Genomic DNA, 26,920 nt, shown 5'->3' on the forward strand with positions numbered 1-26,920 from the left:
CAAATATACTTACAAGGACATTTACAAGATGGAATTTTCTAAAAAAATAAAAGCTGGACATTGTAAGGAAAAGTCAGTTAATACAGGTTAAAACAGTTGTTAAGCTTCTTCATGAACCATTTTTTACTTTTGTGTTGTTTTTGCCATTGAATTTTACACAAAAATTCATTTTAAACGCTCAAGAAAACCATAACGCACGGACAAAATACACAAAAATGCAGGGAAAGCCTGAGTAATTTTATAAGGTTAATATTGCTGCTTCTGCTAATATGATGTGAGAGATGATGTGCGGGCGATGACTCTGTGGTTGCAGTGACTGCAGTGACTTGTTGGATTGTGTTAATTGGGTTTCTTGCTTTAGTAATGGCGTTCATGCTCACTGCATTAGATACCTGTCTGATGCAGTGCTCTATTATACTGCATTTCTGTATAATATTGATAAGCTCTATACTGTAGTTGTGGTGTCATAATAATGGTATTAAGAGGTGGATTGATTCAGGTAGGAATCCGCTGAAGGCCTACGTGTTAAATGCACAGCCAGCCACTGCCTTTTCTTTTGTCATAACTATTCCTATCATCAATTGTTACTATCATTATCATCCCTTCTTCAACCAACTGAAAGCTATTACCATTATTGTAAACCTGAATCATTCATACAAATACCACTCCTTACTCAAACTGTGGGTGTGCCTCTTAGTTTATTTAAAGAAAATAATTGCTGAAGCTCAAATCAAGTTTAAGTAAGATGATACATATTTCAGATTTATTCCACATTTCATTATAAGTAAGCTTAATCAGATAATGGCTTCTTACTGAAAGGATCACACACACTCACACAGTCATCTAGGTAGCTCTCGGGGCAGACATTATTGCTCTGTAAATAATATAGCAATGTTTGTCACAAAGCTTCATCTGTCCCAGGTGAACGTGTGTATTTACTCACCTGAATGCTGCAACTGTTTGTGTGTTGCTGCTGCTCCCAATGCCCATGCTGCCCCGTCCTTAGCCGGAGGCATTATCTCTAGCTTCTCACCTGAGCCTTCTCACTGCTGCTGCAATCCAATCAGAGCAAACCCCTAACTGTCAATTTGCATTATAATCTTAAAGTCAATCCAACTGCATGTCCTCTGCAAATGCTAACCCAGTGCTAACTGTTTGGGTTCAATCAAATTGTCCTGTTTGCTCTTTTCTCATGTAAATATAAAGATGTGAGTGTTTGGGAAATTTAGTTAATTGCATAAAACTTTCTAGATAAATCTTCCCAAAACTTTAAAGGCTTTAAATGGCCTTAAATCAGGCAATACATGATGACCACTTTCCTAATCTTGTGACGGTCCCCCCTTTTGCTGCGAAAACAGCCGTGACCCATAGAGCACTAACAACATTTACTTCTTGAGCAGTTTGAGTAACGGGAGCTTGTCTGTTAGATCAGACCACACGGACCAGCCTTTGCTCCCCACGTGCATCAATGAGTCTTGGCTGCACTGCTTCCAGTATGTGTATGTGGATGTTAGATTTTTTTGTCCAATCAGATTTCAGCCTCTATGTGCTGCCATGTCAATCTTATCTGCCCAGGGCCTTCAAAGTCTGTCCTGCTGGCTCTTTTACCACAGAGAATATTAGCAATGGGTCTGTTTCTTTAACCAATCAGATTTCATATTCGCCTTACAGGGACAGCTAGCTGGCCCAGAATAGCATCAGCATTTTTCCGTCCTCTAATTGGTTGGTCAGAGGGAAACTGTTACAGCCAAGTTCGACTGGCAAAACACGTGTGTAGCTCTGCACACATTAATACATCTGAGTTACACTTTTTATGCCTATGAAGGAAGATAAATTGATTTGGTCTCAGACATAATTAAAAATAAATTTTCAAGAAAAGCTAGACATTGTGAGGAGGTCGGCCAACCCCGAGGCTAGCTAGCTTGTCTCAGCCTGGGAAAGGGTTTGTTCATCACTTCCAGACCAGTAAATGCGAGCGGAACCACTGAATAACAGCCTCTGAGGAGCGGTGCAAATTATGAGTCTGCATCTCTGGTGAGTAGGTTGTATTTTATTTAAATCTATATGTTATTGTCACATGATTAGACAAATATTGATTCTGAACTGCTCCAGATGATGTAGGTGCACAGTTGCGGTTGTAGTGTGGAGGTTTGGAGTTTGCTTTAGTAAAATGGTATTCACCCTCCATATGCGAAATGCGCATCTCTATAATAGCAGCCATTTTTGTATAGTATTGATGGTTTCTAAAATTGCGACATGATAGTGGTGAGACAGAGAGAGAGAGAGAGAGAGAGAGAGAGAGAGAGAGAGAGAGAGAGAGAGATGGAGGGAGGGAGGGAGGAAGGAAGTATGTGTGTGTGAGAAAGAGAGAGAGAGAGAGAGAGAGAGAGAGAGAGAGAGAGAGAGAGAGAGAGAGAGGGACATTTTTTTCTTTCCCCTTAGCCGGTCAGCTGTAGATCACATGATCTTGGAGCCTTGCTCCTGCTGCGCATGCTCAGCCTGCTCCGTGTTGTCAGGCAAAGAATAAGCCAGCACTGGAAGCAGAGATCTGCAACAGATAAACACACACACGCACACACATTTAAACACACATTTGGATGAAGCCAGAAAGGGAAAATCAGTGTCAAACAGCACGAAAACGGAAGTTACGTCCTCATTTTCATTTTTCATTTTTTGTGCCCAGGCATTGGATGCTCTCCTTTAGAAGGCGCCTGTAAACCAAGAAAAGAGGGGAGGACACATCACTGGTGGAAAAGTCCATTGATGCAAAGGGGACTGCAAAGAGCTTGTCCCTCCATCTTTTTTCCATCAAGGTAAGTGATACAGGGATGAAAGAGGAGGAAAGAATTATGGGGGGAAGGGTGGCCTTTAGCTTTGCAAGCATCCATGATGTGATATATAGAATCCATCGGTATGTGATGCAAACCTGTCAGAGGTATGATGTGTGAGGATAGTTGATGTCGTGTCAAGGACATGGAGGAGGCAGAAGGACAGGATGCTGCTCAATTAGAGAAATTAAACCCAAATCTGAGGACATGCATAAGGTAGATCCAAACATGGTGTAAAGAAATGTGCAGGGTTTGTGTATCTAGTGTTATTTGAATCTCCGATTCAAGATTAATAAAAATGTTTTGGCACCTTTACGAAGACAAACAGACATAACAAGAGTTTTGCATTTGCATTAAAACCTTTAACATCTTGTCCAATTCTCTCTGTCTGTCTGTCTGTCTCTCTGTCTGTCTGTCTCTCTCTCTCTCTCTCTCTCTCTCTCTCTCTCTCTCTATGTATATATATATATATATATATATATATATATATATATATATATATATATATATATATATATATATATATATATACACTTTTATACTTCATTTAATTTTTATTTTCTGTTTCTATTTTTATTTTTTACATGTTGGACATTACACTACACGTCGTACTCTGTATAAATGTGTATTTGACAAATACAATTTCAATTAAATTAGATTTTTGGATCAAAACATCCTCTGAATTCTTAATTTTTCAGCTCAAATAATCATCACAGAAGCGGTGTCAAGCGAATAGTTTTTAATTGCTTAAGATTATTAAGATATTGTTATTGATTGAAATCATAGATGGCTCTAAACGTGTCAAATATTAGTAAATATTCTAATATATCCTAATATAATATATCAGTGGTATAAAGCATATTAAATCACGTAGTTCCACTTTGAAATAAATTTTTTTTTACTTATACTTAAACATATTGGGTCTGAGGTCAAAATGATAACAGTTGAGCAATAAACCTTTAAAATTGTTTCAGATTTTTGGAGATTATTATTATTATTTTTTACATTAAATTATGTCTCCAATTTTGTCACTCTCCATTTCATTAATACCTACTTTTTGGGTTTTTCTATTTAGTATATTAATATTCTATTTTTGCTATAGAAATGCTATAAAGTTATAGAGTAACTATATAATATAATTATATGATAATTATAAGCATATAATATAGATATAATCTTATGTCTTATTTTTTAACAATTAGCTATATTTTTAGTAATCAAATAATTGCTGATAAAAATGGAAATGTTAAAGTCACAAAACACACACACACACACACACACACACACACACACACACACACACACACACACACACACACAGAGCCTCTCACCCACACACTCCGGCATGATTCATGAAACAGTTATACAAGCCAGAAATGGTGGTTGCTAAGAGACATGGTAAGGTGCAGAGTCGATGATCAAGCAAAGTCAGAGATGGAGAGCGATTGTAAAGTGTGTGTAATTGGTAAATGAAAGCCGAGGATCTGTCATCGTATTAAATCAGCCGCAATGTGAGCTCGATACACTTCCCTCTAAAATAATGAGATGTCATTCGAGGCTATTTTTAGGTTCCTGTGCTTTACAATGTTGTTTCTCTTCACAGTTCTCCACACAGAAGCTGCAGATCTTTAGACTCCATTGAAGCAGTATAATCCATGCCTTCAGGGTGTTTGATGTGAAATGGATGGGAACAGTACAAACCTGTCAGAGCTTCATCTCTAAATGACTGATCCAATGGTAAAACTGCATTTTTAATTAGCTCGGGTTTGATCAGGGGTCATGTGTATAGAATGTGGCTTACAGAGTTGTTGGCTCTCGGATCGACTTTTCTCATTGCCTTGAAGATAGTGACAGATGGTTTATCCAAGGTCATTGATAAAGAAAAGCAGATAATGGCATCTTCATTGGTGTACCAGAAAAGCATTTGCTCTATTGTCCTTTAATATACAACAAATTCCCATTCTTCATTATTATCACATGCATACCTACTAATTTGTACGATTATGTAATAAGCATTTCATGAAGCAGCAGCACAATGCATAAAATCACACCAGTACAGGTCAATATCTTCAGAGTAAGTTCCCATCAACTGTCAAAACGGGGAAATAAATTTATCTCACTGCTTCTGACCGTGGCATGATTGTTGGTGCCAGTCAGGCTGGTTTGAGTATTTCTATGACTCAGATTCCTGACTACGAATCAGTATCAATAAAGAATGGCCTAGAAGGGCTATAGTAACTCAGCATACAACTCTGTACAATTGTGTTGAGCAGAAAACCATTTCAGAATGCATAACATGTCAAAACATGAAGCGACAAATGCAAAAAACCAAATCAGACTCCATTTCTGTCAGCCATGAACAGTAATACACTATATGGACAAGTATTGGGACACCTGACCTTTCCTGCAATATGATTCTTCTCCAAACTGTTACCACAAAGCTGGAGGCACACAATTGTATAGGATGTCTTTAGATGCGGTATAATAACATTTTGTGTTTAAAATAATGCAGGACATCAAAGGTCAGTGCTGGACAGATGAGGACTCAGATGGAGAGAATGAGCCTGAGCAGTTCCTCTATGGAATTCAGGTAAACAGCAAACACCAGAAGCAAGTTAAAGAAATTAGTCTTTATGTGTAAATACTTAAGTTTAACCTGATTACATTGAATGGCTTTCCAATATTCAGAGTCAACATACTGGCAGGGAAAGAAAATCTGTAATTGTAGATAATTAACATCAGATAATCGTACGAACTAGGAACTAGGAACTAGGAACTACGAAAAAAAATGAGTAAAAAATTAGCTCTGGAAACAAAATTTATTTACTTTATAAGCTCCTAGAAAAGACCAATGAGAATTCAGCCTTGTTAGTTTATCATTTACAATAATGTAATATAATGTAAAATAAATTCATAATAAATTCGATGACTTCAGGATTTTCAAACATGTACAGAATATAAAATATATGATTGACATGATCTGTACAAGACCCTCATCATAATTTAAACAACCAACAACCTGAGGGAACTCTGTGAACTTAAGACAGCACATTATGATACCTGCTGTAGAACATTGTAGAGTAAAGTGATGTAGCTTTAGTGTTATAATGAAATGTTCTTTTCATTTTTCATCACACAGGGGAGCTGTGCGGCTGATCTGTATCGCCATCCCCAACTGGATGCTGACATCGAGGCTGTAAAAGACATTTACACGGATAGTGCAATATCAGTCAGGTAGCGTGAGATGGATCCTTGAGCAACAACGTACAGATATATTTTATTTAGAATAAAAATTATATGTAAATGTAATTAATAGTTTATAGCCAATTATATGAAATTCGCAGGTTAAAGTAACTAATTAGGAAATAGAAATTGGGAACTAAAAGTACTACATACAAACATATTTTATTGCAACTAAAAATTATATGTTCCGGTAAATGAAATTTATATTTTATAGCCAATTATATTGAATTCGCAGTTTAAAGTAACTAATTAGGAAATAGCAACTGGCAACTAAAAGTGTTACATACAGATATATTATATTATAACAAAAAATTATATGTAAATTCAATTTATAATTTATAGCCAATTATATAAAATTTGCAGGTTAAAGTAACTAATTAGGAAATAGGCTACTATTTCTATACATTTCTATACATCATTTTATGTGTATGTATAAGATTTCCTCCACTATTATTGCCATACTTATAAATATGAACAAAGTAATAAAATTTTGTCTGTAATAATAACCAGTTTGAGCTTTCATTAAAAAAAAGAAGCACAAAAATGCTGAACAATTACATACACAACACAGTTATATTTGAAAATATGTATTAAACATGGGTGGCACAATTATTAGCACACTTATGGATCTATGAGTAAAATATATTAGAAGGTTATTCCCATGATATTTTCCATTTTTGAATACACTTGGGAAGTAACACATAGGCCAAATTCTATTAGTCATTAGTTAAGCTTCACAAAAGGGGAAATGGCTTTAAGGAAATAGCAGAATTACATTGAAAATTTCCATTTCCATCATGTAAATGTTAAATATCAATGGGAAAATATTTCAGAGCTTTCTTTGCTCATATTTACTAAGGGTACCAATATTATCAGATTTGTTAATTAAGTTTTAACATGTACTGGCATGGTCGTTATTTACACAACTTGACCTCACAAGACTTATGCTCTTGCAAAGGTCAGGCTTTTATTTGTGATTAGTACATTAATTCATTCGTGATAAGTACATGCCTCGACTCGTCATGTTTAAGCAGGGATTAATTGCGGTATTAGTGCATGATTACTTGTGAGCTCTTATTGTTACTGATGTAATCTTATTATTAAAAGAAAACTTCTTGCTATTACTGTATGAGTAAACTTTTAATTGTTATGAAAGATTTGTTTAATTTTGACGAAAAAATTAAAAGATCTCAATTTTAGAAGAAAAGCATCTCGTTATAACCAGAAATAAAAACATCTTATTAAAAAGAATAATTTCATTATCCCAAGAAAAGCATCTCATCATTACAAGAAAAACATCTCTTTATTATGATATAAGCATCTGAATATAAGCTAAAAACCCATCATTGTATTTATTGTGTTTTTAAACCAAACAGAGAATACGGCACAATTGATGATGTGGATATCGACCTCCATATCAACATCAGCTTCCTAGATGTATGTAATTCTCCTCTAATGGTCACAGTTTTAATAAAGTAAAATAAGCAGAAGTGCTCATGGTGTTTTGTCCTGAGTACTTGGTATTCTGCTATATGTCATTTGTAGGAGGAAGTTGCGACAGCATGGAAGGTCATTCGAACAGAGCCCATCATCCTGCGCCTCCGCTTCTCCCTCTCGCAGTACTTGGATGGACCTGGTAAGCAGCGAGTACCTGAATACACTGCTATCTTTTGAGCACCATGAATTTGTCTATGTGTGAACTGTACAAGATTCCAATAATGTTCAGGCAAGTCTCAAGTCTGGTGCCAATACGGTTCACCAATCGTCCTTTCTGAGAAATACGTTTAGATCAAAATAAGGTTTTAATATTTGGCAAATTTTTAAAAAAAATTAATAGAATTGTAAGTTTTATGCTTATTGGTTTGACAGCATGTGCTATGCTTGCTGTAGACGGTTCGTCTAGTCGTCACAATTTGTCAAATTTGTTTAAATCTTTACGCTTGCCCATTTTTCCTGCTTTGAACACGTCAACTTTGAGAACAAAATGTTCACTTGTTGCCTAATAAAATCCCACCCACTAACAGGTGCCATGATGAAGAGATAATCAGTGTTATTCACTTCACCTGTCATAATGTTATAGTGTCATAATGTTACGCCTGATTGGTGTATATTATGTTTCTGGAGGTTACATGGTAAATTATTGACAAAAGATCTCTGACATGTTCAGAAGATGATGCATGCACTAGAATCAACTGCTAGTTTAAATGTAGGGCAATAAACTGGCATCTAAATGTATATACAGTTTATACATACACTGCTGGGCAATAACTGACAAAACCTGAAGCTTTTAATGGTCTTAATAACAAATAATTAGTCAGAAAATCATCAAGAACGTAACAAATTGGCAAAGTAACTTGATTTTTACAGAAAGAAAAGTCAATATTTGTTCCATGTTAATGAGCTTCGAACATTTTAAATGCGTTTGTGAACCCAAATGTGGTGAATTTTACACCAAACAATTGAAACATGATCATGATTTGACCTTTAAGTACAGAAGAATTATTAAATTTGACAGACGTCGTTATCCAGAGCGACTTACATTTAGCTTGTTTATACAGATGAGCATCTATGTGGTTAAGAGCCTTGCTCAGGGGCCCACGGAGTGGCTGCTTGGTGTGGCTGGGATTAAAAGTTCAAGTTCAATGTCTTAACTATTAAGCTACCACCTCCTTAATTACCCATGTTAATGGTGGTACATATTATCATATTTTGCCATTTGGTTTGTTTCTTTTGTGTTTGCTACATTATAGTGTAACTAAATCTGTTACAGAGCCCTCAGTCGATGTATTTCAACCTTCTAATAAAGATGGATTCAGCCTCGGACTTCAACTAAAGAAGTAAGACATCTTAGAATTTGACAGCACAGAGTTTGGCAACATTTTTCCTTTTGTGTAAATCAAATTAAATTCCTTGTCTTTAACATTTTCAATTATCCGGATGCCTGGCTTACATTCTATCATATTCTATTCACATTCCCTTGCATTATACAGTCATTACTGAATAAATAGGAAATAAAATGCACTGGGAAGATAATAAGGTGGCCTGATGCAAAACAGAGTTACTCTCAATGCCCAAGTTCATTAGTTGAAATTTGTATGTATTTAAAAAAAAATTTTTTTTTAAATGATGTGGAATGTCTGTGAAACAGGTTTGTAGTTTAAATAATTTTAATAGTGGATGTGTGTGGGTGTTAAAATGCTTAATAATAATATACAAGGACATTATTAATGAGCTTTTCATAATACATTATTTCTTCTCTTTATTTATTTGTGTCCCATTTACCAATGGAAAAAATTTCCATTTCCAAATTAATATAAATTCCTTAGAAACACGAAATACGTATCACCAATAAAACTTTTTCATGTTTTACAATATACAAAAGTACAAAATGTGTTTAATACTTCAGGATCCTCAGCACCTTCATCTCCCAGCAATGGAAACACCTGAGTAATGAGTTCCTGAAAGTTCAGCAGGAGAAGAGACACAGCTGGTTTAAGGCTGGAGGGACTATAAAGAAGTTTCGTGCAGGCCTCAGCATCTTCTCCCCTATCCCTAAGTATGACATCTGTTTCTAATTCGATTTTTTCTATTTTACTACATTGTCATTATCATGCAATTTGGTGTGTTTCCATTTAAAGAATTTAACTTTGTAAATTTAGTGGAGAACATAGAGCATATAAACTGTGTGTACAATGTGTACAATGTGCTTGTCGCTTGTCCTGCCCGGATACACATCCTCTCTTTTTGACGATTACTAGCCCTCTCAGTGGGGCTGAACTCATCATCATCAGCTTCCAATCATTACATCATAAATAAACATGACTTACTGGTCAAACCCAAACATATCAACACCACTCAGAATCACTAAGAAAGTGCTCTAGACATGTATATATGTAATATATTAATATATAATATAATATGTATAGACTGTAAATAATCTCTAGATGTAATATTGTAAAAAAAAAAAGGAAAATCCATAACTATAAAGTCCTGTTTTGATTTCTGAATTTTATAGTTAATTCGGAAAGCTGTCCCCTTCTTCTGGGAGATTTTTGGGATGACATGGTGACAATAATAGATCTGCTCTGATTTTAGAAAAAAGTCTTGATGTTTGCACTGATGCTCTTTTGAGCAAATGAGCACAAATCTCAACAAGCACACTCCAAAATCTGGTGGAACATATGGCCAGAAGAATGGAGGTTATTATAAAAGCAAATGGGGACTAAATGTGGAAGAAAATGTTCAAAATCTCATGGCCAGTTGTCCACAAACTTCCGCCTATATAGTGCATCATGATAATTATTAGTGATGGTAACATCACAACAGTATTATAAAACCAGATATAAACATCATGGCTTGTAAATGCCATTTTTATATTGCCTGATTCTACAATTTAGACTTATAACTCTTTAGATACAGTAGCTTTCACCTGACAGCCACTTTTTTAGCTCTCAAACAGCACTAAAATGACAAGATTTCAATTCTAATGATAAAAAACATCACTGCGTTACAGGATTATGCTATAGATTCTGAAATTCTTTTTACAACCCTGATGATTCTTCATACCCAATGTCTCTATATTGGCTCCAGATCTCCCAGTTTTCCCCTGATCCAGGACACGGCGCTGAAGGGGAAACTGAACGTGCCTGAGCTGAGAATGACTCGTCTTATGAATCGATCCATCTCCTGTACCATGAAGAACCCGAAGGGGGAGCTGTTCAGTTATCCCCCAAATAGCCAGGTCAGATAGCAGCCTATTTCATGACTCATGAACACCTCACACTTCACCCATTATGCTGAATTACAACAAACAATTAAAACGCAGCCATGTAACGCTTCCAATGTTTAAAAGAATAGCAGCACAGGTCTAACGCATTGATAACTGAATTCAAAATAGTGTACACTGGTTATACACTGGTTGTCTGGTACACTTTGGGTTCCGAATGTTTAGGAAATTTTAAATACATGGTAAAAGTGTAAAGATTTCGGTTCTGTTTTTGTGTTTCCATATTTGCGTTTTTCTCTCCCTTTCTGTTTCTGTGAGGTTTTTGATTTGTTTATGACGTTTGTGGTTTTGCTGTGGTGCTCTTTTTTTGTGGTTTAATGGTCATGATTTTGGATTTGCTATTATATTTGTTATAAAGTCATGTTTCTTTATTCTATAGTGTCCCTTATGTATATTATAATGATCATTCTTTATTTGTTGTTTGAAACTGACTGAAAAGGTTCTTACAGTGCTATTTTGCCAAGCTGAACGTTTCCAATCAAATGGTTCTTTGCAGCTGAAATTCAGTTACAATGAAGCCATTTTGACAGAAGATGATTTTAAAGCCACCACAGGTCCCCCTTCCTGAAGCCTGTCTCCCCCCTCGTCTGCCTCTGCCTAGCGTGGCTGGCTGGCGCCCTTTCCCATAATGCTTTGTCTCCATTGACCCATCAGACTGTGGCAGTCCCGGCGGGCAGGGCCCCGGCGCAGATTACCACGCGGCAGCTGATTGAATTGTTTTTCTCATCCCAGGCGGGCGGCCACTGCAAGAACATCCCCACTCTGGAGTACGGTTTCTTAGTGCAGGTACCATCTTGGTTCAAGCTTTACAACCAAAAAATCAGTACAAATCTTCATACATAAATAGACTAATCACTTCATCTTATGGATTTCATTCATGTTATTGTGCTGATGAACTGTGAACTCAACAAGTGTAAAATGCGTGCATCCACTCATGTGCATGATTCACCTTGCAAAATTGATGATTTGTCATAAATCTGTCAGAATCATCAGTTACGTGCAGCATTATCATGGACAATTTACTCATCTGTGTGTTTGTGATGTGAAATCGACCCGACCACATGTTGTAGAACATTAATGTAGTCAGTGCAGATGTATAAAACAATACATGAAATGCACATTGCTGAAGAAATCAACAAAATCTCAAAAAAAAATAATTTCTTTAACATCTCCCTCAAACAAAACAACAAAAACATTTATTTACATATTTACATACATATAAAACTAATTAATTAATTAATGCATCTCTCTCTGTCTCTCTTTCTCTCTCTCTCTTTCTCTCTCTCTCTCTCTCTCTCTCTCTCTCTCTCTCTCTCTCTCTCTCTCTCTCTCTCTCTCTCTCTCTTTACATATTTACATACATATAAAACAAAATTAATTAATGAATGAATCTCTCTCTGTCTCTGTCTCTGTCTCTCTCTCTCTCTCTCTCTCTCTCTCTCTCTCTCTCTCTGTCTCTCTCTCTCTCTCTCTCTCTCTCTCTCTATGTAATTAAAGAACAGGTGTTTTTGGTTAAATCTCAAATAGTTATTTCTTTACATAATTATTTTTTGTAGATAAATAAAGTTTTAATACATTATCTCCACAGTATCTCCAATATTTTTTTTTTTTTTTTTTTACATAAAGTTTTATATATATATATATATATATATATATATATATATATATATATATATATATATATATATATATATATATATATATATATATATACACACACACACCTTTAAACACCATGTATACCTACAAACAAACATATCAATCCAAAATCTAACTTTGATTAAAATATTTGGGGGGAAACCAGTATGTAAATAAAAAAAACACAACCACAGACATTTTTTTCCTTTAATTAAATTTCTTCAGTGGGAAAAATCTCTTCTGAATTAGCTTTCAAGTACAACTAATCCCTGATCAAAAGGTACATCAAAAGTGTACAGACTGCACCTTCAAATCTACTTAATATTTCTTATGTATTTGTAATCAGTGCAGGTGTAAGTTAGTCATCCACTTGTTTATTCTTCTTCTTCTCTTCCTCTTTCAGATAATGAAGTATTCTGAGCAGCGCATCCCGACCCTGAATGAGTACTGCGTGGTGTGTGATGAGCAGCACGTCTTTCAGAATGGCTCTATGCTCAAGGTACCAGACACAGACACACACACACACACACACACACACACACACACGCACGCACGCACGCACGCACGCACGCACGCACGCACACACACACATACACACACACACACACACACACACACACACACACACACACACACACACACACACACACACACACTAGCGGTGTTCATTCTGATTAATTCCAGTGACTCCATTCTGGTCACCAAAATGAATTTTTTGTATTCTAATTTCATTAGTGGTAGCTCAGTGTTTAGATGTTAGACATCTGGTTGAAAGGTTGTGAGTTCAAATTCCAGCAACCCCAAGCTGCTCAGTTGTATAAGCATTGCTCTGGATAAAAGCTCTACCAAATGCCATTAATATAAATAATGACCAACAGTTATCTGTTTGTGTAGTTCATTCAGTTGATTTAGAACCAGCGCCATGTTTTTTTTTTCAATGGGTTAAATCAACCAATGACATGCAAGCAAAGCAGTCATATGTTCAAATTAGGCTTTCAGCGTAGAAAAAAAGGTTTCAAAATGTTGAATTGAACGAGAAAGGTTCATTCACTCAAACGAATTGTTTACGAACGCAACACCTCCATATGGCACTCACAGAGCAAAGACATTCCACCCTCGTCTTATTCATCACTGTAAAGTGCTGTATTGTATAATTAATGATAGGAGCGTATTGCGTTTCTCTGATAGATGTGGTGTTCTTTTTTTTAGCCTGCAGTATGCACCAGAGAGCTGTGTGTGTTCTCATTTTACACTTTGGGAGTGATGTCAGGTGCAGCCGAAGAGGTGGCTACAGGAGCTGAGGTACTCAAACACATACATGTTAACAGTTTTCACACGCACTTGTCTAGGATGCTCTGTGTGCACTGTTAAGAGTTTGTTTTTTCTTCTTTTTTTTCTTTTTGCTGAAAAGAAACCTAATAGCTGAAATAAACACTCTTACACCTTAAAATAAAGTAATTTGTAACATGAAACCAATAAAATAATATCCATCACATCAGAAATGCCGAACTGCAGAACTCCGCAACAAACAGGCAGAATAGCTGCATAGCTCAATTTTTATCTGCAATCTTATATTAGTAATCGATTTGTAAGGAACACTTCTTTAGCATTTTCTCTTGATAAGTGCCTCTTTCCATCCATCGTGGTTATATTTTGCATTGTTAACATCATGTGTGCTGTATTTTGAATCGACTAAGAGCAGGTTTTTACATAAATGTACAAAACAAACTCAAAAATAATCATTTAAAATTCGAGATTTTGACCCCTTATAAAGTACTTTATGCACATTTAATGATCGATCATGCTATGACAATATCAAATCTAACCACAGGTATAAGCTATTTAATTTTTTTCATTATTGCAGATTGCAGGTGCAATTTCACATTCAGATAAACATACTCTTACAGGATTATGGCAAAAGATTTGTTTTCCACTGCACCTTCATTTGCTATGTCACATGACCTCTGTACCTATTTTACATTTCTGTTCCAGGTTCATTTTTATTTTATGCACTTGCATCCATTCTCCTCATTACATGACAGTTTCTTCAATATCCAGGTTTATAGGTAAAGAACACACAAATGTGGGTTAAACCAGAAGTCCCCAACCACTTGGTCCTGACTCAATACCAGGTTGTGGAAAAGTCGCAACCAGGTTGCACGAGCGTTTGTATTTTTGCCCTTTATGAGCCCTCTCTAAATGAACACAATTAAGAAAATGTTGTTTCTACACTTGCATAAGGTTTAGCTAATTATTAACAAGAGTGTTATACAAACATTCCTCAAAATTTGCTTCATATTTGTAGTTGCTATGAATACGCACTTTCACAGTTTAATGTAAAAACAATCTTCAATAAGAAAATCAATGATTGTACAATATAAATAAAATTAAAAAAGTACCAACTGTGCTGCAAGTGATACAAACAACAATAATAATCACAGCTCAGATGAACACTACCAGCTTGAAAAACACAAAAACAAGCACTTTCCAGTCATCGATGATTGTACAATGATGAAGGACAGGTGTGTGTGTGTGTGTGTGTGTGTGTGTGTGTGTGTGTGTGTGTGTGTGTGTGTGTGTGTGTGTGTGTGTGTGTGTTTGTGGGCAGGACAACGCATCTGAATGCAGCATGTGTAGGCGTCTAATGAGGTGGTCATAGCAGTGATATTTACCATGGATTCAGGGAACATTTGGCTTGTAGCTATGACTCATTCCATCTGTCACACCTGCTGTGGAGAATTCATTTCTGAAGGGCAAATCAAATCTTTTTCTATCAAAGTTGCATTAAATACAGTTTTTCCTGAACTAGTTTGTAAGTGTTTCCCTAAACCCTTTACACAAGCGAACAAAATGATTTAAAGGTTTCAGTCTAATCACTTATACATGCATTATATGGACAAAGGTTTGTGGACACCTGTCCATAATTTTCTTGGGCTTTTTGAACATTCCATTCTACATTTAGTCCCCGATAACCTCCATCCTTCCACTAGATTTTGAATTTTTTTGCTTTTTTTATACAGGTTGTGGATCTTCTAGTTGCCATGTGCAGAGCTGCTCTAGAGTCTCCCAGAAAGAGCATCATCTTTGAACCATATCCCTCCGTAGTCGACCCCAATGATCCCAAAACCCTCGCTTTTAATCCCAAGGTGATTGCCCATCTTCTCAGCATGGACTTAGTGTTTGTATATTACAATTTCCGCTATGATATTACTTGTCCTTACTCTCAAATACGTATCAAATTTGTAGATATATATTTACCAGTGTTATATGATGTGATCTAGTGATGAACTTGTTTTAAACTTGACATTTTCATCAATCTATGCAGTTTTACACTTAATTACGTTTCTGTTTGTATGGCGCATGCTTCTCCATGGACGCTGGGCCACAGAAGAAGAATTATGAAAGACTGCAGAAGGCGCTAGACAGTGTTATGTCCATACGGGAAATGACTCAGGTATTGTTTTGTAATAAAGTAATAAATACTAATGCTGTACCTATTCCAAAGATAAATTAGTGTCATTCATGAGATTTCTGTCTTTGGTATACTTTGATGTGTCTGTCTTTGGACTTTCCATTTTTTATTTTTGCCTTAATTCTATTGTGAGTAACTGTAACTGTGAGTGTTTTTTGTGTAACCGTATCCTAAATGAGAATGTCTATAGTGTAACTATGTGTGAGATACTGTCCTTTAAATGTCGAATTAGGTGTTAAATTAAGTGTCTTTGGTATTACTGGTTATGAGGGATGAGTGATTATGTATTTGGTATTACTCTGCTAAGAGACATGGATGAATACGACTTTGGTGTTACTGCATTATAATAGTATGAGTGAATGTGTGTATAATAGTTGACTATGTCTTCAATTACTGTGCTATCAGGAATGCATGCGTGTGGAGAACACGTGTAGATGGATGCAGAACAGACCGACACTTTACTGCTAGCCAAACCCCCCCCCCCCCCCCCCCAAAAAAAAAAAAAAAAAAACGCTGTTATATGGCGATATTTTAGCTTTAAGATCATCAACACTGAGCAGAAAGAGGAATTGTGCAAGATTTGCAAAATTAAAGGTTCTTCAAAAAGAATAAAAAAAAATTTTCTTCAAAAACATTTGGAAAATTTCAGCATTATCACTAATCTGTGTGCAATTTCCTTGATAGCCAATCAACTGGACTCATGATACCATTTATTATATCGCAATCCCAATATTGACCACAATAATCCCAATATGCCGTTTTTCCCAAATCGTGCAGCCCTATTACCTGAGGGATGTGTGGGTGTGAGGCATCAGGAAACATGTCTATAGTTCCTGGGATAGTTGAGCACTGTGTCACAATACTATATGAAATTAGTGAGTGTGTCTTTACAGCGATTATCAGGATAACAAGTGTGGGAGAATTTCTTGGTGTTCTTGTATAAGGAATAATGGAGTTTAATTTTCTGTAACACTAGGGATCAGTTAATATCTCTTTGGTTGAACTTTACTATGAGGAATGAGGCAGTGTTTGTTGTTATTATACTCTGAGGGTTTAAAGACATTTGTCTGTGGTCTTTTGTGTAATTGTGGCTCTGTGTATAATAACAGGGATCCTATTTGGAGATAAAGAAACAAATGGATAAACTCGACCCCCTGGCTCATCCTTTATTACAGTGGTATGTGACATAAATATATTCAGCTTTTATGTACATTCACAGTTTTATAAACTACACAGATACTAGTCTGTCTCTTGTATTTGCTTTCTGATTGTGTTCTTCTGCCTTCTGTAGGATAATATCCAGTAACAGATCTCATATCGTCAAATTGCCTCTAAGCAGGGTATGCTACGGTAGATTTTTTCTTCGAGGCTGGCTTGTGTGAAATTCAGTATTATTTGATACATTGATATTTCATTATGTTGTATGCTTGTATGCTATTTACTTTATTTTACCTGCTGAGTCTGGGCATTACAATCTGTTTAATTAGCAGCTGAAGTTTATGCACACGTCCCATCAGTTCTTGCTCCTGAGCAGCCCACCTGCAAAAGAAGCTCGATTTCGGACAGCCAAGAAGCTCTACGGTAGCACCTTTGCATTCCAGTGAGCAGTTTTATTTTATCTTTACTGCTTATTCTACAACCAGAAAAAGCATGCATTAATATGGTTTATTATATTAATTGTAATTAATTATAATTAATTAATTATATATATATATATATATATATATATATATATATATATATATATATATATATATATATATATATATATATATATGCATATTGGTGTCATAGACCCATCCGTCTTATAGACCCAACATATTTACAATTTAAACTCAACCACCTGTTCTGTAGCTGCTATTTCTTTAAATTTTTAATGCACATTCGCGTTGGCATTTAATAAAAAATAAACATACAAATTAAGGATCTTTACTTATACGCATAATCCAACTTCACCCTGATGACACTATTGTTTTTGTATAGTGATTTTTTTTTATACAGCAAATTACACCCTTAAAGATCTCCACACTTTATTCACCTTTAAAAAAATACAATCCACTCTAAACAGATTTCTATTGACGTGTAAAAAAAACCCCAAACACAGCCGTGATAAATGTGATGAAAAGAAAGAAAGAAAATACCTTTAGTTGCAGAGTAATTATGCATAAATGTACACAATCAGATTTTATATTCACAAGCTTTCACATGAATATTCCTTCTCATTGTAGTGGTTCACATATCGAGAACTGGCACTCTGTTCTGAGAAATGGACTAGTCAACGCCTCCTATACCAAATTACAGGTATCTATCTACAGGCTACAGATTGCCTGCTGGGGCACAAATGCATTTTACTAGTACCGAATGTCATTTTACTTTCAGGTTTCAGGTCATAAGAGACTTTGAGGTTTGCTATGCTTATGACTACACACACTCCAGAGTGATGTTCATGTTTTACAATCATACTAAAGTAATAAATATAATAGTGGGAAGAAAAACTGGATGTGAAATGGGGATACAACGTGATTAGGACTCCAGTTCAATATCAACTCGTCTTTAATTATAACCAGTCATCCAATATGTAATGTAATGTAAGGACATTTTAATGGACTGGTTTCTATGTTGAGAACATTCCCATAGCAACCCAATGTATGATGAAGTGTTTACTAAAGATGAATGAGTAAATACAATGAATTATTCTTCATAGGAAAAAGATGCAGGTTATTCTGTTATATTTTAGTTTCTGTCCTTATGAACACTTTATATGTGACTTTATATGAACATATTGTAGATTTAGTGCTTCTCTTTTAATATTCTCAACTCTTCTGTGAAGGCATTTGTCTAGATTTGTCTAGGGATTTGTGTTCATTTAGCAGTGAGGTCAGGCACTGATTGTCAGACGAGGACGTCTGGGGTGCATTTTGACTCTGCTGTTCATCCCAAAGTTTGTTGTTTATTGGGGTTCAGATAGACCCCTAAGGATACTCAGGCTCTTCCCCTCCAATCTTGATAAACCATATCTTGATGGATATGGCCATTCTGGAACTGGTTTGGGGTTCAGGGAAGGAAAATGATAATGATGTTATGTATCAAAGCATTCTGTACTTTCTTTTTTATGCACCAGTTTGCAGGCATAACATTATGAAATTATAACATTAGGACAGGTGAAGGTAATAACACTGATTATGTCTTCATCATGTCACCTGTTAGTGAGTGGATATATTTATTAGGCAGCAAGGAAACATTTTGTCTTCAAAGTTGTCCCCAAATGAAAAATAGGCAAGCGTAAGAATTTGAGGAAGTCTAATTGTTTTTTCAAATTGCGACGTCTAGACGATTGGGTCAGAGCATCTCCAAAACTGCAGCTCTTGTAGGATGTTCTCGGTCTGCAGTGGTAAGTGATCCAAGGAAGGAAAATTGGTGAACCAGCGATAAAGCAATGGGTGTCAGGAGTCAAGGCTCATCAATGCACACGGGGAGTGAAGGCTGGCCCGTGTGGTCCAATCCAACAGCCGAAATCCTGTAGCTGGAATTGCTGAAGTAGTTAATGCTGTTAATGTAGGATGAGTCAGAACTGTTTTGGTAGCAACAGCAACATAATGTTATGTCTGATCAGATTATGGCGTGATGGTTAGTGTCCACATACATTTAACTATGTAGTGTACTTCAGAGTTGTAAGGTATGAAGTTGTAGGAGTCAATGAAGTGATCTAGCAAATCTAATTAGATGTCAAGTTACAGTCGACATGAAACCTCATTTAAACCATGACTAAAATATAACATAGTTAGACTAATATCAGACAATCTTCCTCTCTTCAACCCAAGCTGCATGGGGCAGCCTATGGCAAGGGCATCTATCTCAGCCCCATCTCCAGCATATCTTTTGGATATTCAGGTAGGCCTCACAGCCGGAATCGTGTCATGGCACCATGCGTCTCTGTCGTGCTCACCTATGCCTCATCATGTGCTTTCGGTGCCGTGCTGTTTATACCATGCTCGTGGATGTGTGTTGTCCAAATATAACGTCATTTACATGAGGTCTTGTTGTGTACATATTTCGGATTTGTTCGTTATACTATTTGTACTGTTGTTTCTTTCATTTTTTCATGTATTTAACCGACAAATAAATTTCAGTCGTGAGCTCAATTCCTGGAAGAAGCTGCCCACATGATTGACAGCATATAAACAAAGATTGGTGTACATGCTCAGGCCAAACAAAACATAGGAAGTTCCCCAGCTGATAGTCAGAGTGCACACAAATGGGTGTTATAACTGTTTTGGATGTTAGGACTCATAACTGCTGTAGTATGTGGACTGTTTTATTGTAGTTAGGGTATAATAACGTTTCATTAATGTGATTAATTGTAGGACCTGCTCCATTAATTCAATTGCATTTTTCATTCATCATCAATGCTTCATGATGTGATGCATGGGCTTTAGTGGGAGTGCTGTATAAAAATATTGGTTATGATAGCTCAGTTTGTGTGTGTGTGTGTGTGTGTGTGTGTGTGTGTGTGTGTGTGTGTATACAGGAATGGGTAAAGGACAACACCGGATGCCAACCAAAGATGAACTGGTGCAGCGCTATAACCGTATGAACACTATCCCTCAAGTAAGAGCTTTACAATCTCCAGGAATGTAATGCATTTGGCTCATTTTGTACCCAAGGTATTAAAACTAAGTTAAATTAAGTATAAATTTATATTTTTATTTTTTTCTCTTTTCTTCTCTTTTCTTTTCAGAGTCGTCCGATTCAGTCACGATTTCTACAGAGTCGGAATCTAAACTGCATTGCACTTTGTGAAGGTAAGTAGTGCAAACGTGTCTAGAAATGTGTTAGTTGAGTGGAAATCTAAACCTTCACGCTAATGTTGTTTTTCTATAGGCAGATAAAAACTGATTTTAACATTTATTTGTCATATACGCAACCACACAGAGTGTGACAAGCAGTGAAATGCCAGTGACACATACAGAATATAAGTGTTCATTATTTATTTTTAGGAACGCAGATGAAACAACAAATTTCTAACTATACGATAATCAGCAGTCAAGACATAAACTTTGGGGAATAACTTATTTCCTGCACAAATTTGCATACAGTAAAATCTAGCAAACAACCGGCGACTCACAAATAAATTCAGAATTGATATTTATTTTACTGCACTTCTATTTTATTTATTCATTTTTATTCTTTTATATTTGTTGTATCATAATAATTTGGAGAAAGATAGAGAAAGGGGGGATAGATAGATAGATAGATAGATAGATAGATAGATAGATAGATAGATAGATAGATAGATAGATAGATAGATAGATAGATAGATAGATAGATAGATAGATAGATAGATAGATAGATAGATAGATAGATAGTGAGAAAGGAAGTGAGGGACAGACAGACAGACAGACCGACAGACGGACGGACAGATGATAGATAGATAGATAGATAGATAGATAGATAGATAGATAGATAGATAGATAGATAGATAGATAGATAGATAGATAGATAGATAGATAGATAGATAGATAGATAGAAAGAAAGGAAGTGAGGGACAGACAGACAGACAGACAGACAGACAGACAGACAGACAGACGGACGGACAGATGATAGATAGATAGATAGATAGATAGATAGATAGATAGATAGATAGATAGATAGATAGATAGATAGATAGATAGATAGATAGATAGATAGATAGATAGATAGATAGATAGTCTGCAGTGTTTAGTCATTTGCGAGTCTCATGCTGTTTGAGAGACTTTACTGTAAACTTGAAAGATGAATTATTCCTCCTCTACTAAAGATTATTTCTTGCCTGCAGATTATTTTGCAGGTGCAATAAATATCATTGTGTTTTATCTGCATTCCTAAAAATAAATCATGACCACTCATTTTTATGTGAACTCGCACAGTAAGCATAAAATATCTAAAAGTTGCACAGTGTCCAGGGGTCTGTTTACCGAGTCCGATTAGTTTATATTTAAGAGCTTTCAGATTTACTGAGTTTATTCCCTGGTGCTTTTACCTTCCAAGTGTAGACCAAAATGTCTACTTACAATCATTTCCTGCAGGAAGTGACCAAACACACTGAGTCAGAAGAAGCATTTTATGGCAAATTCCCGGCCAAAATGTTCTTATTATTGTACTTTAGTTCACAACAGCTCATTCTTCATTCTGCTCTGAAAGATTTGATTCCTATTCTGTGTCTAATATGTTAAAATTTTCTATTAAGATTTGAATGGTATTGTTAAGAAGACTAGTTTTTTTTTTGTGTATTTTTAGCTTAAAGAAAACGAGTATAAAATACAGGAAAGAGATGGGCTGTCTGTTTATGGCTGTGTTTCACAGATGTCCGTACATCATTAAACACATCTAAAAAATTAAAAGCTTGGCAAATTGCTGTTGTAGAAGAAGAATAAAAGACTTTAGGACGTGCTGTCATGGAAAACTTTGAGGTAGTAACATTAAATCAGTCAATGAATATTTGGAATATTTCATAGTAACAGCAGTATAATTCCCAATATAATATAGAAATGTCATGTTTATATAGCCAAATGTGTTTTTTCTCCAAACTGTTAACCATTAAGTTGGAGGCACACACTATAGGACGTCTTACATTTTCCCTTCACTTGGACAATGCCCTTGTTCACAAAGTCAGCTCCATGAAGATCTGGTTTACATGGGTTGGAGTGGAAGATCTTGATTGGCCTGCTATAGAGCTAAGACCACATCTCTATTGAACACTTTTGGGATGAATTGGATTGCTGACTGCACCCCAGGCCTCCTCACGTGACCTACATCAGTACAGGACTTTACTAACACCCTTGTGCCAGATGAGCACAAATCTCCAAAACCACACTCCAAAATCTAATAGAACATCTTTCCAGAAGAGTGGAGGTTATTATAAGAGTTAATGGACATTAAATGTGGGATAGCACACAAACTTTTGTCCAGATTTTTCATGATTCCATGATTGTTTCCAGGTCCACCACTTACCAAAACACCCTCAGAATTTTTTCCCCCGTAAAAAATCCCCTAAAAATTGGTAGTATGAATTTCATGCAGATTTCACATAGAATTTTTTTTATTCATATTTTTTAGATGTTAATGCTGTGGAAAAGCACAGTGCTGGAAAAAATACTCTCGGATGAGTTTTATGCAATAAACATAGTTACTTTCCTCAGTGAGATTTTATCAGTACTGGATTGTGCCGGGTCTGTGTGTTTGAACGGACCGAGATGACCTCAGGCAGCTGCTCTTAGAGAAGATGATAGAGAAGCTTGAACTCGAGCATGATGACTGTGTTCTTCTCTTCACCATGGTTTAACTGAAACATAGAAAATCCTGCAAGAGTATGACGTTAATTATTTGTAATATGATCTGTTACAGTGATCACATCCAAAGACCTCCAGAAACACGGAAACATCTGGGTGTGTCCTGTTTCCGACCACGTGTGCACACGCTTTTTCTTTGTGTAAGTACCCAGGAACTGAGTGTGTGATGTTTAGTGTGTATGATTTTCTGTGAACATGTAGAGTTGCTTTATGCTCTCGCACCAGGGGGCGATGTTGGACCAAACATGAATCCATGCATATCCTGAATCTCTGGTTTAGAGTTCCAGCCCCAGTCCTGGAATAACTGGAACATGAACATGTTTAAATTGTTTTCTGGTTTGAACACATCTGTTTTTTTCTCAGCTAAGGTGTGTTTGAGCAGAAAAAAACACGTGCAGAACAGAGCCCAAAAACTAGTCCAGGACCATGGCTATGAACATGCAGTGACCAAAAACTGTATTTTGTATTAAACCAGATTATTGTCTTATAATATATGATTATATAATAATTATTATTTTTGAATGATTATAAAATACATCACCATTTAAGGGCCAAGGGCCTTGCTCAAGGGCCCAGCAGTAACAGCTCGTCAGTGGTGGGATTCAAACTCATGACCTTCGGATCAAAAGTCCAACATCTTAACCACTAATCTACCCCTCCACATTGCTTGGCAAATGATTCATAACCAGTTATATGTATTATGTTGGATCTGACTTCAATGAGATTTTGGAGACATTTAACCTTATGTAAAAACAACCTCTTTATCTGCTGTTTCTCCATCATTGAAAATGTAAAGGCTTTGACATGAAGGAGTTGGTGTTGAATCTATAATGATCTCAGATGTTGAGTTAATTTATGAGTTGCTGAGGAACACCTGGTTCTAACTCCAATTGACTGTAGAAAGAACATTACTCAAAATCACACACCCTGGTGCTCATGATATTTCAACTCTCAGGTGTTTTTATTGTTTTTTATCACACGTGCATCAATGAGTCTCGGCCGGCCATGACCCTGTCGCTATCACTGTTCCTTCCTTGGAGCACTTTTGATAGATTCTGACCACCGCAGACCAGAAACATCCCACAAGAGCTGCAGTTTTGGAGATGTTCTGACCCAGTCGTCTAGACATCACAACTCGCTCTAATCCTTATGCCATTTTTCCTGCTTCTAACATGTCAACTTTGAGGACAAAATGTTCACTAGCTTCATTAAAAATCCCACCCACTAACAGAGTTATTCCCTTCTCTGCTCATAATGTTATAATGTCATAATGTCATGCCTGTTCGGTGTATATTATGTCTTTAATATATAAATGATTTATTGCATTCTATAAATAAATGTCTCATTTTTTTAATCTACTTTATAACTAAGAAAGTTCTGGCTGCAGCTAGTGGAAGTTTGTGACACACTGTTCTCTCTTCTTTCTTTCTTCCTGTCTCTTTCTGTCTCTCTCTCAGATATGAAGATGGCCAGGTGGGAGATGCTAACATCAACACCCAGGAGCCCAAGGTGCAGAAGGAGATCATGCGTGTGATTGGCACTCAGATCTACTCGGGCTGAGAGGGAACCTCGGGGCTGTCTCCAGGGACTTGGTGCTGCAGAAACACAGCTGTAGCACCTTAGCTTTTGCTCAGAGAGAAGAAGCAGGAGAACCGAATCTTTCAATCCACCCTCTGTCCTCCCTTGTGCTTCTCTTCTGCCTTTGTTCTTTCTTCTTTTCCTGGACTTTCATGAGAAGGTTTGGATGTGCGTCCCCTCTCTTCTCCCCGTGTCCCGTTTCGAGGCTGCTGAGTCGTACGGACCCGTCCTTTTTCTCCATCTGTAGCAGGAAGTGATAAGAAAGTACGAAGCAAACTTTATGTGGAAGTATTTTATATGGCACACTATAAAGACCCAACTTTTGGCACACTGTGCCCAGAGGCAGTTTCACTGCCAACGAATGCTAAAGCAAGAACAGAACTTCACGACTCGTGGCATCTATATACCACCTCCTTCCATCACGACGGACAAGATGCCTGATTGGATGCTTAAATCTATCCATCAACCTGATGTGAACTCACCCATCTCACCATGGCCTCCTATCTTTCGATCCTCGGACACTCGCTTTCATTTCCGTCCAGTCCTGAGCTGAATAACCGTATCGCTCCATCACACCTCTTCTACTGTTTATAGCATTCTCATTCACCAAACAGTTATCAGGCGGAATCTTTAAAAAAGTATATATATTTCAGGTCTCGGGATCGAGAGCGCCAGATCTTCTTGCACCCTTATTGCGTTTTTACAAGAAAAAAAAAAGAAGAAAGAAACATCCTGCTCTTGATCTGTTTACTTTCATATTCTTTGAGTAATGGCGTATTAATATCCAAGATGCGGTTATCTCCGAGGCTGCTGTTGTTCAGCTACTCCTTCTGGTAAAATCAATTTCCTTTTCTTTTGTCTCCGGTGCACAGCATGGCAGAAACACGATCATGAACATGAACACACACACACATACACATGCGCTGGAAAGATGTTTACTGTTAATTTATCAGCGGGAGCACGGGCGCTTCGGTTTGACAAATTAAATAACGGAATTTCATTATTGCTCATATTCACAGCTATTCCTCCTAATCACCGAGTTCTCTAATTTCATTATGTCCTGGGCGGGGAAAGCTCTCTGACAAGGTCATTTAACATAAATCGAAGAAATCAAAACCTCATTTAACATTCCTTTACAGCTACTGGTTATGGACACAAACCCTGTTTCTTCGTAGTATACAGTATAACTGAGAGGCGTTGAATCCTCCGGCTCGAGTTCTTTTGAAATATATTCCTTCAGCTTGGTGTGAGTTCTGAAAATGCTCTTCAAGCCTGAACCATGTGTTTCTCCACATACAAGCTCGGAGTCTGTTATCACTTAAACAAACCTGTGTAACGTGCGAACGAACACTACGGACTTGACGAATGTTTGCCGTCGTTTGGGGCATTTGAATGAATGCAAGCAGTTTGTAAATAAAATCTGTGTTAACTGCAAACGAACAAACAGGATAGCCGTCTTTCGTCTCCTTTACAGGCTCCTGGGTGCATTTATGTCTGTCCAGTTCTGCTTTATTATTGCTTTTATTGTGTCCCAGTGCTCCAGCATAAAAAAAAAAACATTCAAAAGCAGTCACCTAATGCAAAAATTAAGGTCGCTGTGTGCACAGTTGCAGATAATTCAGTGTATTTTGTATTCAAAGAAAAATGTAAGACTGAATAGAGTCTTGTTGTTTTTTTTATTGAATATTACTTCGAATTCCTGTGTCCCATAATTCCCAGTGTTCCTGAGTCTCAGAAATTTTAGATTTTATTTTTAAATGACATGCTAGCGCATACGCACTAATCCTCATTAAATGTCTGTGGTTATGCAATTTGCAAACCCCTCAATGCCTTTCGACTTTTGTTGGCATATTGAAATTTGTAGGCATTTTCTTCTCAGAAAAAATATTGAAAAGGTTCTAGGGTTTATGTTTTTGTAGGCTCAGGTGGTCCTGATGAGGGGGACCAGAAGTAATTTGTTGCTAGTCCTGAGATGCAAACACCAGACATTACAGTCTAACAAAAGTTGCCGTTCCCTTTGTGTGTTCCTGTAGAGGGCGACCTTCAA

The 26,920-nt window shown here is 36.6% G+C and overlaps 1 protein-coding gene across 7 annotated transcripts; it reads left to right on the forward strand.

Annotated features, from left to right (window-relative positions):
- The first annotated feature begins 2,385 nt into the window (after positions 1-2,385).
- On the forward strand, positions 2,386-26,317 carry parp6a (poly (ADP-ribose) polymerase family, member 6a). 7 transcript variants are annotated; one of them, XM_083552985.1, is made up of 23 exons: positions 2,386-2,813; positions 4,432-4,565; positions 5,341-5,418; positions 5,968-6,062; positions 7,448-7,508; positions 7,617-7,707; positions 8,842-8,908; positions 9,478-9,627; positions 10,662-10,812; positions 11,590-11,643; positions 12,899-12,994; positions 13,705-13,797; positions 15,516-15,641; positions 15,884-15,949; positions 17,077-17,144; positions 17,259-17,307; positions 17,455-17,567; positions 18,196-18,268; positions 19,789-19,858; positions 20,496-20,575; positions 20,706-20,769; positions 23,351-23,435; positions 24,753-26,317. In XM_083552985.1, the coding sequence occupies exons 2-23, from the start codon at positions 4,551-4,553 to the stop codon at positions 24,853-24,855; spliced, it is 1,848 nt and encodes a 615-aa protein (XP_083409111.1). In that variant the 5' UTR covers positions 2,386-2,813; positions 4,432-4,550; the 3' UTR covers positions 24,856-26,317. The 7 variants fall into 7 exon arrangements, with proteins under 7 accessions (XP_083409111.1, XP_083409109.1, XP_083409107.1 ...); XM_083552983.1 differs by having other exon boundaries at positions 2,418-2,813; positions 11,512-11,643; positions 17,458-17,567; XM_083552981.1 differs by having other exon boundaries at positions 2,460-2,813; positions 11,512-11,643.
- Positions 26,318-26,920: the final 603 nt, after the last annotated feature.

This window comes from Silurus aristotelis, assembly GCF_946808225.1.
Source record: "Silurus aristotelis genome assembly, chromosome: 10".
Classification (NCBI taxonomy): Eukaryota; Metazoa; Chordata; class Actinopteri; order Siluriformes; family Siluridae; genus Silurus; species Silurus aristotelis.

Excerpts from the sequence above, each read along its gene's own strand:
- parp6a (XM_083552981.1), top strand. Across the intron at positions 13,798-15,515 it reads AGGTGGCTACAGGAGCTGAG|GTTGTGGATCTTCTAGTTGC; the intron begins GTACTCAAACAC and ends TTTTTTATACAG. Across the intron at positions 20,770-23,350 it reads CTGCATTGCACTTTGTGAAG|TGATCACATCCAAAGACCTC; the intron begins GTAAGTAGTGCA and ends GATCTGTTACAG.